This window comes from Dioscorea cayenensis, chromosome 3 (assembly GCF_009730915.1).
Source record: "Dioscorea cayenensis subsp. rotundata cultivar TDr96_F1 chromosome 3, TDr96_F1_v2_PseudoChromosome.rev07_lg8_w22 25.fasta, whole genome shotgun sequence".
NCBI classification, from domain to species: domain Eukaryota; kingdom Viridiplantae; phylum Streptophyta; class Magnoliopsida; order Dioscoreales; family Dioscoreaceae; genus Dioscorea; species Dioscorea cayenensis.
In genome coordinates, this window is record NC_052473.1 from 18,532,176 (window position 1) to 18,547,207 (window position 15,032).

The 15,032-nt window shown below is 31.0% G+C and overlaps 1 protein-coding gene across 2 annotated transcripts; it reads left to right on the forward strand.

The window, feature by feature from the left end:
* The first annotated feature begins 5,447 nt into the window (after positions 1–5,447).
* LOC120256672 (transcription factor bHLH35-like) lies at positions 5,448–7,826 on the forward strand. 2 transcript variants are annotated; one of them, XM_039264362.1, is made up of 5 exons: positions 5,448–5,584; positions 5,703–5,892; positions 6,004–6,282; positions 6,389–6,559; positions 7,535–7,826. In XM_039264362.1, the coding sequence occupies exons 1-5, from the start codon at positions 5,517–5,519 to the stop codon at positions 7,628–7,630; spliced, it is 804 nt and encodes a 267-aa protein (XP_039120296.1). In that variant the 5' UTR covers positions 5,448–5,516; the 3' UTR covers positions 7,631–7,826. The 2 variants fall into 2 exon arrangements, with proteins under 2 accessions (XP_039120296.1, XP_039120302.1); XM_039264368.1 differs by lacking the exon at positions 6,389–6,559.
* Positions 7,827–15,032: the final 7,206 nt, after the last annotated feature.

The following is a 15,032-nucleotide window of genomic DNA, read 5'->3' on the forward strand; positions in this document are numbered from 1 at the left end:
TATATGTTAAATTTTAGCTTTAATTTTTTTCTCTTTCGCGTTGTGTTTAACATATATGTCAAAAACTTATACATATATGTTAAATTTAAGTTTTAGTTTTTTTAATATTTGTTTTAGATTTGAATAGTTTACCAACTCTAATTATTACATAGCATTTTATCTACAATAACATAAAATGTTTTAAAAAGTTAAATAAAAAAGTCAAGAAATTTTTGTCAAAGATCTTAAAAAGATTTTTGGTGGTACATGAAAGTCTCACATTTTAAATATTTGTTTAATGCGTTAAAAACCAAACATTTTTTTTTAAACAGACGATAAATTTTTATTTCTATCATATAAGTGTGGATTATTGTCATCGGGTCCCTTACGTAGAGTGTTCGTCTCGAGTGTCGAGCGTGGCTCCCCGAGTTTGATCCCCATCTCGCGTAAGGTGAGGGCACGATTCAGTGATGAGCGCGGTTCCCCCACGTGTTTGTCCTGGGTTCCGGCGTTTGTCACTTTTCTAAAAAAAATAAAAATAATAATAATAATAATATTATTTATGAGTTAATTACTTCTATGATGATTTGAATTCTCACAATTGTGTACATCACACGAAATATTTATTTTTTATGACACTAATCATTTAAACTACTTAGTTTTAGTAAATTAAATATTTTTAAAAAAAATAAAAAAAATATATACTTTTTTACCAGTAATTAAAAAAACAAGTATTTATTGTCATTGACATAAAGATAAAAATGATTGTCATCCCACTCACCATTCTTTGTCATATTATTATGTACATGTCGTTCTCCGAGAACTCATTATTTACACGTGAGAAAAATAACCATGGTTGGATATGCGACACTTTTAGTCAAATCATGCATCTCTCTTACCGTATTTAGTTAATTCGACCTCGTTTAAATTTATTGTTCAAAGTGGAATGGACCAAATCCACTCCCTTTTGTGCAACCTTTTTCTTTTCTTTCTAATTAAATAAACGTGAAAATATTACAATTCTGATCCATTGTATTTAAATAATAATAATAATAATAATTTTTTTTTATTTATGTGGAAAATAAACTAATATTCAATTATTGTAAATAAAGTATAACATATTTGTCAATTATGTAAACGTTTTATCCATATTTTTATAAATTCACATATATTTTTCTCTTTCATCTTTAATTACTACAATTATATATATAAATATACATATATATGATAAAAATCAGAGACGTGTAAATGAAAAAACACACATAACATGTTCTTCAAGTAAATAAGATTTTATTTAAAACTTGAAAATTGAACAAAAAGAAAATTAAAACACACATATATGTAGCTGTAATGTTCTATTCGTGCAAGTAAGATCATCAAATATTTTTGTTATGGAAAGGGATATGTTGTATTTAACCCATCAATAATAAGTGCATGCAGATATACTCACTGTAAGGTTTTATAATGTTTTATATAACTTAGAATTTAAAGTTTAGAGTTTAAAATTAGGGTTTATAGTTCAAGCAGGTAAAAATAAAATAGATGCCAACTTGACAACCATTTCATTTGAAAAAACTATTCAGGAGTATTATATATATATATATAACATTGTTCTTTATTTTTTTAAAGAAAATAATTAAATGACGTGGTAAGGGTAAATCTGTAAAAAAAAAAAACAATATAAAGTTGTTCCCACCACTAAAGGGCTTTTGATCTAGTGCTACTGGTTTCACTGCAAATGCATCTTATTATGATTTTCATTGTCCAAAGTTTAAAACATTGACTTTTTGGTACTAATAATGGATCTTAATTGTGAAAATGAGCTTGCAGTAGAATCCCCAAGTCCATGAATGAGATGATCAATTTCTGGTGTTGTGTATATTCTTGATATTAGAAATTAATCAGAATACCGCATATGACATCTAAACATCTAAATATGTCGTATTATAAAACCAGAGTAAGACATCTATTATGTCACATTAATTAAACAATTAATAGATAGTGAAAAAATGATCACTTATCTCCAAGCTACAACCATAACAAATTAGACAGGACAAAAAAAAAAAAAGAATTAAGATCTGCATTTAAAGAAACCAAAAGTTTAACCAATCTATCCCGCTCTCTGCCGTTGATGGGGCTGAATATTTTTGAGAATATTAGATCAGAGACCCGCTGTTGTACTATATATATAATCTTACCATCAAATAATTAGCTCCACTTAAAATTTAAATAAATTATTGTCCAAAATGTCAATTAAAATTTATAATTTTATTAAATAAAATCATGGGCCACGTTACCTTGTTTGAATTCATATTGGATTAATATCATTCAGAATATTAATTAATTATAATATTAATTATATTGTCAATGACAATGGAAGAAAAAAATAATAATAATAATAATAATAATAATAATTGCCCACAAATCTCGTGTCCTTATCACTGATTATTCTGCCATTAGGCAATGATGATGACGGCATCCGATGACGTCTTTTGGCATTGATCACGTGAGAGCATTTAAAAAGCAAGCCCTCCTCCACTAGTGGCAATTCAACACGTGTCCGAATGCGGACCCCACTATACCAACTCCAACAATTCTCCGTGGACTTTAAGTCATGGTCAACGATCAAGAGTCAGGTTCAAGCGCCTCCAACGGAACAGTAACACCGATTATTATCAGAATTAATTAAGAAAATAATATAATTTCTTTTTATTTTAATTAAGGTTTATATAAAAAAAATTTTGAATTTATCTTGTTTTTAAATAATATAACTATATCAAATATAGTAGTAATATAGATAACAATCATAATACTATTAAGTTCTTTTTTTAACATTTGATCCAGTGACTTTAAAACTAATGATTTAGACAAATCTGTCATGAAATACTTTGTTTAGAACCGGATAAAAAAAAATTAAATTTAAAATATTTATTTTGATTAATTAAAATTATGTAATTAATTTATCACAACAAATTAATTTTCACTGTAAATTATTCACTTTATTATATAGGTCCAAATGAAGGTGCATGGAAGCATGAATTTCTGGTAATTAAGAAGAAATAATTTTATAATATTATTTATGCAGGCACATGCAGCACACACTAGCAGAATGAATTGGGGGACCAAGTATGAAGAACAGATACAATTGAAAGTAATAGTTGGCCGGTGCTGTTGACTAGTCAAAGCTGCCACCAAGTGGTTTTGACTAAGCTCTCTTGAGTCTTTCTCTTGACCCCTCATATTTTTATATTTAATATATATATATATATATATCTTCTAAAATCCTACTACTCCATATGGTATCATATTGCGAAAATAACATACATAGTCTTATAACATAGAACAATAAAAACAATGAAGGAAAAAGGTGAGATTTTGAAATTTTTTTTTAACTAAATTAGAAAAAATAAATAAATAAATAAATAAACACCACTCCTTGGAATATATAGTTGTAGGATGTTATTTTAGGGTTATTTCTCTAACTCTAGTGTCACTATGGATAAGTGGATTACCCTGACATTCTCGTATTTTTATTTTTGTAAAAATCAGATCTTCAGTTATATTTTATCTCATCTTGATAAGTCAACTGTAAATTTTAGTCAACTTGTTCATTTTTTATATTTTATGTTTTATCAATCTATATCAAATATATATATATATATAGAGCAAGTAGGGTCATTTTGACAAATTCTCACATCTAAACTAAGACATAAAATATATATATATATTTGTTTTGCTGTTTTCATTTTAATTTTAATTGTTTTATTTTAATTATAATTTTTTTTTTAAAAAAAATTTGTCATTCATTATAAAAACTAGCTGAAATGGTCATAGAAAAAATAATGTAACAAAACACAAAATCTAATTGAATGGTTTGAAAACAAATAAGAAAATGTTGCTTTAGCTTGACCACCTCACAAAAAAAACATCAGCCTTGAAATGCAAAAGTGGACGGTGATAAAGACTTAATTCTTATAAGCATTTGTTTTCCAGTTATTGGGCAGCATTACTTTACAAAAGCTTTTACACATTGTCATCAATTTGAACAATTTTGATGTACTTTTTCAAATATATATATATTTAAAAAAAGAATAAAACGAATGGTTGCCACGGGATAAGAAATAAAGACGATAGATACTAAAATCAACTTATTGAAGACTTTGAAACTTTGACTAAATGGATCAATAATCATTTACTTTTTTTTATAATGTAAATAATGAAATTTCATCAAAAATTCTAATTTCATAAAAAAACTCGCTGATGTTTTTAAAAATAGTTATATGAATTGTTTTTTTTTTTTGTTCGAAATAAATATATCATGTTAATTAGACATGTGCCACACATTTGAAGATAAATAATTTATATGCAATTTTATTATTATGTAAAATTTTTCTGGTTGTTTAATGAGATGTTTGTGTATGTAAAACCTTTTTTTATATGTATTTAAATCATAAAAAGCATTTATTTATTTATTTATTTTTAAACAAACCATTTAAATTTTAATTTTAATTTAGGATAAAATCAGCATTTTATAATTTTAATTAATTTTTTTTTATGAAATGAACATTCTCACCAATGACAAAAGTGCAAGTGCTTGAAATTACATGGAAGCATACAAAAACTTTTAGAATCAAACTTTATATCTTTTTAAAAAACAAGAAGTAGAAAAAATAAATAAATTAATTAACGTATTCCGCTCCCTCCCTTACCACTTTTTCTTGTTTTTTTTTTTTTTTGAGACAAATTAAGATCAAAAGAAGACCAAGAGAATGAAAGAGAAAGACTACAAAATGAAAATACAAAAAATGTTTCTTTCACAAAACAATGATAAACATGTACAAATCCAGCACACAATACATAAAGTTTTCACACAAATTCAGTATCTTCACAATACATCTATATAGAAGATATGCTCATGAGATGCATTATTTACTGAGAATATTTGTTGATATCATTTAATGACTAATATTTATACAAATATTGTGTAGAGTTATTATGTATGATTATTGTTTGGCATTATTGTATATTGTAGCTGTTGAATTTGAATTCAATAGTTATTATGGATATTTCTATTCATCAATGTCTTGTTTGTAACCTCTACTTGACCATTGCCTTGGGTGAGGATTAATGATAAAATAAAAAGTAATCCCAGTCACATAAGATTTAAAATTTAAGAATGTCAGTAGAAGATAGATTGTCATATGTATATATATATATATATATATAATAAAAAAATGATAATAATGTAATTACTTATTAAAAAAATAATGTAATTATATTCTGAGTCTTTACGCGGAGTTATAGAAAGCTAAATTAAAAGTCAAATCAACTCTATCTTTGTGTATGTGACCAATTTTCTCTCTCCCTCTCTTCTAACTGTACCAATCTGTCTCTCGCTCTTTGTTGTGTTCATATATATATATATATATATATATGGCCATCATCTCGGTGGTATTCCATATTATAAATATCCACACAACCCCCAGCTCTTTTCCTCTCACTTTGAGCTCATCTTCACTAGTTAATTAAAGAGAAGGATGGAGGGGTATGATGACTACCAATATTGGCCTTTCTTTGACAATGATCATGATCAGTTTGTTGAAAGGTATCAAATATATATATATATATATATATATATATATATCTTAAACGTTTATGTTTCTTAATATTTATTTATCATTAATTTAATAATTAAATATTTTGAATTTATTCATCAAAATTAGTTTGGCATTTGATGAGGAGCAACAACCAATATTCTCACACTCACAGTGTTATGACTCAAGCTCACCGGAAGGTGGTGGCGCTTCTCCCCCCTCCTCCGCCACTAAAAACATCGTCATGGAGAGAAACCGTCGCCGTAAACTCAACGATCGTCTTTATGCTCTTCGCAGTCTTGTACCTACTATCACCAAGGTATTCAATAATATATATATATATATATGTATATTATATGTATGTATGTATATGTGATTGATTAATTTACTGATTGAGTTTACGTGGGTGCATGCATGGTTGATTAATTAGTTGGATAAGGCTTCAATAATCAAGGATGCAATTGATTACATTAAAGTGCTTCAAGGACAAGAGAAACAGATGCTGGCAGACATGAACGAGACATTGAAACTTTCAGAGAGAGAAGACAAAGGAAAGCTTGTTATTACTGATGAGATGCAGGTCCTTACTGTAAACCCATTTTTGATTATTAATCCCAGCAAGAAGCCAAGAACTAAGATAATGAGAAGCTCTTCTTATTCCCCTTCTTCTTCTGCTGCTGTAGTTTCTCCAACCATTGAAATCATTGAGGTAATTAATTAAAATTAAATTCAGTGCTAGTTTGTTTAATTAATAATTAATTGTGATAATTAATTGATGATGATGATGATGATATATATATATTGGGTGCATGCAGTTGAGAGTGTGTGAGTTTGGAGAAAGATGCATGAATATAAGCGTTACTTGTAACAAGAAAAGAGATACTTTGGTTAGGGTTTGTGAGGTCTTTGATTCACTAAACCTCAAAGTCATCACTGCCAACTTCACTGCTCTTTCTAGCACTCTCTTGCATACTCTCTTTGTTGAGGTACTCTCTCTTAATTTTCATGAAAATTAAACATATTATTATCTATATATAATTCACAACAAATTAATATATACATCAATATTCATATTTACTAATTCAGTTGATGAGATGTGTATTAATTTATTGGTCACTATAATTAATGTTTTCTTTTTTAATACATACTAGCTAGTTCATTTTAATTATCTAGGTTTAACCATTGTAGTGATTGAAGGAATATTGATGAGGAACATAAATAGAAAGAGAGGTCCCTTTTTCTCATTTTAAAATTCCAGTTCAGCTAACAGTTCACAAAAGTTAAAGAGGTTCACATAGATGTTGATTGAAGGCATTGCTATGAACTAAGATTTAATACAAAAAATTGTTATAGAATTTATGTATATGTTTTATGCTTAGAATCTATGGCTGCTGTTTTATTTATTTATTTATTTATTTAGCACGTTTGTCACATGATTTGCTTTGCCCAATTACGATCAATAGTTTTTAAATTGATTTTCTTTCCCTTGATGGGAATTGTTTTATCAAGTCAAAAAGGCTTAAGATCTAATGCTTTTTAATTAGTGCTTTTCAGTGCCAAAAACACATGTTAAGATTCTGTTTAACACGCTTTAATCTTGCTTTAGATGTTGTGTTTGTTTGCTCCTTTGTCACCACATTAAGACTAATGCCACCCAAACCAAGCTGAGCCCGGCCCGAGTCCAAGCCCGGAAAATTGTTGGCCCACAATGTGTACTAAGCACCAAGATTAATTGATCATGTTGATTTTTGACAACCATTGATATATATATATATATATATATATATATGTATTAAGAATTTAAGAGAATCTTTTCAAAGTGGCAAAACATAACAAATGCGTGGATAGATTTGATTTCTTTTTATTTTGGTAATTTGTCTATATCATGCTAAATCACATGATGATGAATTGACTTTTTTTTTTTTTTTGGTTTGCTAAAATTTGTGATTATTTGACTGTAGATTGATGGGATGAACTGTTATCAAATGGAGAAGATGATTAGATCCGCCATTGAAGAGGTTGATAATGCAACAAGTCCTATGAGTATGAGTTGTTAAAGAAGATAACAACAACAATCTATTGAAGATTCATAATCTTATTAATTATTATAAGTTTTCCTTATATTTTTTTTCATTCCATTTTAGTTGGAGTTTATGATCTGGTTTTGAACCCTTGTGTGTAAATTAATTATGTCTCAATTTCGTGTACTACTACTTCCTTTTAAATGCAACTTAAGAGTATTTGTGATTAATATAAAACCGGTAAGCCGGTATGCCTTTCTCTATATGAAGTAAAAGCTCAATGAATAAATATTTGATAGATTAATAATTTTGATTCAATAATATATATATATATATATATATATTTGGTCCAAACTCGGATCAATATTCTATATATAGATTGAAGAGACTATAAATATATTTTTTTAACCTATGGGTGTCTTATTCTTCACAATTTTATTTAAAAATCATTTTTTCTTCTAATCAAATTTTACAATGTTAAAACTAATTTATAAAGGTTATTGTCTTTACATTAATATTCCAAACGGTATTGATAAAATTAATAACATTGGATATATCAATTTTTTCCCCCATTTGTTTTTACTACTTAATTGTATAAACTATAAAAACTCCCTTTAAATTAATAAATCACTCTTTTATTAATATTTGAATATATGTAAGAGAAAAAAGTATTCTGCGAACGTTTATAAAAGTCCACAGTTGATAACAGAGGTGATTTTTTTTTTATAGTGTCAGTAGAAATAGGGTTTAACGGTTGTGATTTGTTTAATTGATGTACAAATAATAGATTGAACTGTTTAGATTAAAACACTGTGTACCCACGTTTTTAGAGCAAAACACTGTTCAACCCATTTTTACTGTACACTATTTAGAAACAATACTCCGAATATTATTTATCCCACTTTTAACTATGCTTTACAGTAATTACTGTATATTCATAATTAAGAAACCGTTATATCTCAATCCAACGGTCTAACTAAATGTTCATAAATTAATAATCTATGGACGTTTACAATAATTACTGTGTATTCATAATCAAGAAACCGTTATATCTCAATCCAACAGTCTAACTAATTTTCATAAATTAATAATCTATGAATGTTTACAATGGATTCAACCTCTCTCTCTCTCTCTAGATATATATATTATAATTTTAAGTTTTCAGTTGCTTTTCTGAAAGCATGTTATGCATCAATCAATGTATTTTTTGGGTATGGATTAAATTATGCCATTGTAAAAATATCTGACAAGAACACTCAGAAAGAAAAAAAACCTAGCTCTGAGTTCTGATGATACAAAGATTTTATTGTTTTATGTGTTTAGCGTGCGCTGGGAAATAAAACTTGGTTGTGTTGTTTAGTCAATATTTTCGCCTATCTTTCATGTCAAATTTGAAACTGATGTTTTTGAAGATAATAATTAATCATGCAGAAAATTCAAAAATGAACTCAGAATTTGAGACACACTGGTTTGATGTTTGTCACTTTGCTTGCAAAGTCAATAGAAAGGTATTTTGTTTCCAGATTTGGGAGCAAGATACATAACATGAAAAATAAGGATGTCACTCTTGAGCAAAGTTGCAAGAATTTATTGGAAGAAGATACTCAAATATCCTCCTAATTTGCATACATATTCACTTCCTTCTTTGAATATTGCTTTCTTAGTTTAGCAGTCCCATGATTAGAAATTATAGCTGTATAAGCTTATGTTCAGGCTATTTTAATGTTATATCTTCCTATGTATATTCATGTATTCTCCTATATATAAAGTGTATCTATGTACATGTTGATTATGAATAATAACTTTGTTTCTTCTTCTCCCAAGTTTTATTTTCTTCTTGGTACCAGAGCAGTGATCCCATTTTTTTTTTTTTTATCATGGATGACAAAGGAAGAAGTGATTCATCTAATTCATCAAAGGAGGTGGTTGCTGTATCTTCATCAGGCATGACCACAGAAAGTGACGTCAATATGTCTCAAAAATTAACTTCAATTTTGTTGAATGAATTCAACTATCTACCTTGGTCAAGAGCAGTAACTATTGCTCTTGGTGGGAGATCAAGATTGGGATTAATCAATGGCAAAGAAGAAGCCCCATCTATTGAGTCACAGGGATATGAGTCTTGGTTGGCAAAAGACCAGATGGTTATGTCATGGATCCTTAACTCAATGGAGCGTAATATTGCAGAAATATTCAGCTATTCTGCATCTTCCTTGGATTTGTGGGAAGCTGTTCGTGACATGTATGGTAATCAAAACAATTCTGCCCGTATTTTTCAAATTCAGCAAGATATTGCTAATCTTCGTCAAGATGGAAAATCTTTTGTTAATTTACTGGGGAGGTTAAAAGGTTTGTGGAATGAATTGGAAGTTTATCGCCCTCATTCTATTGACCCAATTGTCTTGCGGAAAAGGACTGAAGAAGATCGTGTTTTTCATTTATTAGCCAGCCTTGGTCCTGACTTTGAGGATTTCAGGCGCCATGTTTTGATGAATTCTGACTTGCCATCCTTAAAGAGTGTCTGTGCCTCAATTCAACGCGAAGAAGTTCGTCGAAAGATTATGTCAGGTGGTACCACAACCAACGCTCCAGAAGTACGTGCTTATCTCAGTCACCTGCCGGTTGACCAAAGAAACTACAAAGGCAAGCGTCCAGATCTGAAGTGTGATTATTGTAAGTCCATTGGACATACAATGGATCGATGTTGGAGTCTTCACCCAGATTTGAAGCCTAAATTTACAAAGGACAAGAAGGGAGGAAATCAAAAACCAGTTCCTAATCGCAGGGCTCATGTGGCTACTCACACTATTGAATCTTTCCGTTCTAATCCCATTACTTTGCTTAATGACTTTGCCAGCTACTTACAAGAGAAGAATGGTCAGGGATTAATCCAAGATAGAACCACAAATCAAGGACATGATGAGTCAACTGGACCAGCTGCACTTCTTAGCAAATTTGCTAATTTTTTGACTGATGTAAACAATGAAAATAGCCAAGGTATTTTTCACGCCTTTTATTACAGACATTAGAAATTAATAATTTGCATGATTTATGGGTTGTTGATTCGGAGCTACTCGATCATATGTCAAATAAACTAACTCATATTCATGATTTCGTCCTATTTCTTCGTTTGTTTCTATAGCTAATGGGGAAGGAGTTCTCAGTAAGGGTAAAGGAAAAAATTAAACTTGTCTCAAATACTATAGAATCGATGTTCTTTATGTTCCTTCATTTCCTTTTCAATTGTTGTCTGTTAAAAAACTTGCCTCATCTCTTAATTGTCAAGTTGTCTTTACTCCTTACAAGGTTATGTTTCAGGACCCTCTCAACAAGAAGACGATTGGTGAAAGGTTTTCATTTGAATGGACTCTATTTCTTCCTTTCTGATTTTCGAGTCCCAAAAGTTTTTCAGGCCACTTCTTCTTCTGACGATGAACATCTTCTATGGCATCGTCGTTTAGCTCATCCATCAGATTCTATACTTTCCAAAATAAATTTTGGTGTTAATAAAGGAACACATGAATGTGAGAGTTGTCATTACTCTAAATCTATTAGACTTCCTTTTATGTTATCTTCTTCTAAATCTACTCAGGCATTTGAACTTGTTCATTCAGATGTATGGGGACCTTTTTCCATTTCTATTGATGGTTTCAAATATTTTGTAACCTTTATTGATGATTTCTCAAAGGTTACTTGGGTATATCTCTTGAAATCAAAAAGTGAAGTTTTTAGTTATTTCAAGGATTTTCACTTGATGATTACAACTCAATTTTCAACCCACATTAAAGTTCTTAGGTCTGATAATGGCTCAGAATATACATCTCATGACATGACAAATTATTTAAACTCTAATGGCATATTACATCAGACCAGTTGTGTTCATACACCTCAACAAAATGGGGTAGTTGAACGTAAGAATCGTGATTTGTTGGAGAAAACACGAGCAATAATGATTCAGATGCATGTTCCAAAATTTTTTTGGTCCTATGGAGTTCTCACTGCTACGTATCTTGTCAATCGTTTACCCAGTAAAATACTGGATTTCAAATCTCCTCTTGAGTGTTTACAGGGAAAAGCACCAAACTTATCTCATCTGAGGATTTTCGGTTGCACTTGTTTTGTGCATATACCTGCAGTTCATCGTGACAAACTTGATCCACGAGCAATCAAATGTGTATTCCTGGGATATTCACAGACTAAGAAAGGATATAAGTGTTATGATCCTATCTCAAAGAAACTCTATGTAAGTAGAGATGTTCGATTTCTTGAAACAAGACCTTTCTTTCATATTCTTGATCAGGGGGAGATTGTAAAGGATTTCTTTCCTTTACCGGATGTTGAGTTTTGCCATGAACAATCAACTGATGTGAACTTAGAACCTAACAATTCAGTTCAAGGTTCAATAAATAACCCTCTTCCTATTACATGTGCTACTAATGATATATCTCGGGAAAATGTGTGTGACATTGAACCAAATGCACAAGAGCATGCTCCCCGGCGTAATCCTTCACGGGATCGTCATCCTCCCATCAAATTGCAAGATTATGTTGCTCATACTGTCAGGTATCCTTTGTCTGAATACTTGACTTATCAAAGTTTGTCTCCTATGCATACAACTTTTCTTACAACCATCAACAATAATCTTGAGCCAAAAAATTTCCAAGAAGCTCAATCTCAAGCTGTTTGGAAGAAAGCTATGATTGAAGAATTGACAGCACTAGAAGAGAATAACACATGGAGTACAGTGCCTCTTCCCAAGGGAAAAACATGCAGATTAGCGTCGATGGGTTTTTAAAAACCAAGTTCTGTTCAGACGGATCTGTTGAGAGTTATAAAGCCCGTCTAGTAGCTCAAGGCTTTACTCAAAAATTTGGAGTCGACTACAAGGAGACCTTTGCTCCCGTTGCCAAGATGACTACAGTCCGAGTGCTTTTATCTGTGGCCGTTAACAATGGATGGATCTTGTCTCAAATGGATGTCAAAAATGCCTTTTTACATGGTGAACTTGAAGAAGAGGTGTTCATGAAGCTTCCACCAGGTCATCCTCAAGGAGGTAATTCGAATATGGTATGTAAACTTCATAAATCAATCTATGGTTTAAAGCAAAGTCCTCGAGCATGGCATGCAAAGTTAAGCTCTGCTCTTGAAAAGCTTGGTTTCTTCAAAAGTTCTGCTGATTCTTCCTTGTATGTTCGTCTAAACAAGAATGACAAACTAATGGTGCTTATTTATGTTGATGATCTTATTATCACTGGGAGTAGTATTGACTTAATTGCTCAGTTAAAGAAGAGTCTCCAACTTCAATTTCCTATAAAGGATCTTGGTCCTTTAAAGTATTTCCTTGGCATTGAGATGGCAACTTCCAGTGCAGGACTTTTTCTTAACCAACGTAAATATGTTATGGATTTGCTTGAAGATGCTCATTTACAACATGCAAAACCAGCTGCAACTCCTCTTGATAGCAAGTTGAAGTTGGCTTCCGCAGCTGCAACACTTGACTCACCACATTATTATCAGAAGCTTGTTGGAAAACTTATCTATTTGACTATCACAAGGCCTGACATCTCTTTTGCTGTAAGTCTTGTTAGTCAACATATGCATGCACCTACTGTTTATCATTTACGTTTGGTGAAACGTATCTTGCGATATTTGAAAGGAACGATAGGTCGTGGAATTATAATGACAAGAAATGGGCACACGAACATCATGGGATATTCAGATTCTGATTGGGCAGGAAACACACTTGATCGTCGTTCAACTACTGGTTATTGTATGCTCGTTGGTGGTAATCTTGTCTCATGGAAAAATAAAAAGCAGCATGTTGTAGCTCGGTCTAGCGTAGAGGCCGAGTATCGTGCTATGGCAGCAGCAGCCTGTGAATTTATATGGTTAAAAAATCTCCTGGATGATTTGGGTTGTTCATCTACCACTCCTATGACTCTTTTTTGTGACAATGAAGCTGCTATGCATATTGCAGCCAATCCAGTATTTCATGAAAGGACTAAACATATTGAAGTCGATTGTCACTACATTCGACAACAAATTCAGTCCAAGCTTATCGAGACACATTACGTGCAAACACATGATCAACTTGCGGACATGTTCACAAAGGTTCTGCCCTCTGCTCAGTTTCACCGGCTATTAAGCAAGCTTGGATCCATAAATCTCCTGGATCCAGCTTGAGGGGGAGTATTGGAAGAAGATACTCAAATATCCTCCTAATTTGCATACATATTCACTTCCTTCTTTGAATATTGCTTTCTTAGTTTAGCAGTCCCATGATTAGAAATTATAGCTGTATAAGCTTATGTTCAGGCTATTTTAATGTTATATCTTCCTATGTATATTCATGTATTCTCCTATATATAAAGTGTATCTATGTACATGTTGATTATGAATAATAACTTTGTTTCTTCTTCTCCCAAGTTTTATTTTCTTCTAATTTCAACTTGTCAGAAAAATATATCTGTGACCACATTTGAATTAGTGTACAAATAAGTGTTTTTTTGGTAGGTCAAGTAGTTTTGCCTTTGAATGAGTTACTTTCAAAGAATTTTAAATTCATTGTATCTGAAATTAAACATATGATGTTATATGTATAGTAATATATATAAAAACAACCAACGGGTGAGGAGCCCAGCGATACCCCGAGTCCCCTCGTGTTGGGGAGGCCCGAATTCGATTCTCATGAACCACGCTCCCCGCTTTCCAGAGGGTGAGGACGTGGCGGTGATACCCCTGCCCCACGTACGCCCCTGAGGGTTGGCGGTTGTCGTCCTGCCTCAAAAAATATATATATATATATATATATATATATATATATATATATATATATAAACAATAATCTCAATTACCTTTTCTATAGGGTTGTTGGTATGCTCATGCTCATATATATATATATATATAGCAAGTCAATAACTGTAATTAGAAGTGGAATTAATTGCATCTTAGAAAAATGATTAAACAACTAAATCCTCAAATGTGATTATCATGGCCAGCACTGCAGTCAAGGTTGTTGGCTGTCTGCTATCAATAACACCTTCACTTTGTATTATTACACACAAAAAAACATTGTTCATAAACAGGATCATGAAACTTCAAAATGGGAATGCAAGGAACTGAAATTCCCTCAAATCTGTAAGGAAAAATGAATGCAGTTTTTCTGCAACTCCTGTGGTGGTAAAGGACTATTCATTAACTCTGATTGTACATTGGGAGGCAGAGACATCACCATTTTAGTATTTTGGCCCCAAAGTCCTGGTGTAGGTCAGGTCCTGAATTCGAACCCTAATCAATGAATGAGAATGTATGATATATTTAAAAAATTTATATACGCCCTTAATACATAATTTGTCAACTTTTGTTAAAAAAATAAATAAAAATCTTTGGTAAAGTAACAAGAAATTTTTCATAAATTTAGATATTTATTTTGTTTGTA

Bases quoted from the DNA above. Each gene is read 5' to 3' on its own strand.
- LOC120256672 (XM_039264362.1), top strand. From the start codon at position 5,517: ATGGAGGGGTATGATGACTACCAATATTGGCCTTTCTTTGACAATGAT. The intron at 5,893-6,003 runs GTATTCAATAAT...TTGATTAATTAG, and splicing joins TTGTACCTACTATCACCAAG to TTGGATAAGGCTTCAATAAT. The intron at 6,283-6,388 runs GTAATTAATTAA...GGGTGCATGCAG, and splicing joins CAACCATTGAAATCATTGAG to TTGAGAGTGTGTGAGTTTGG.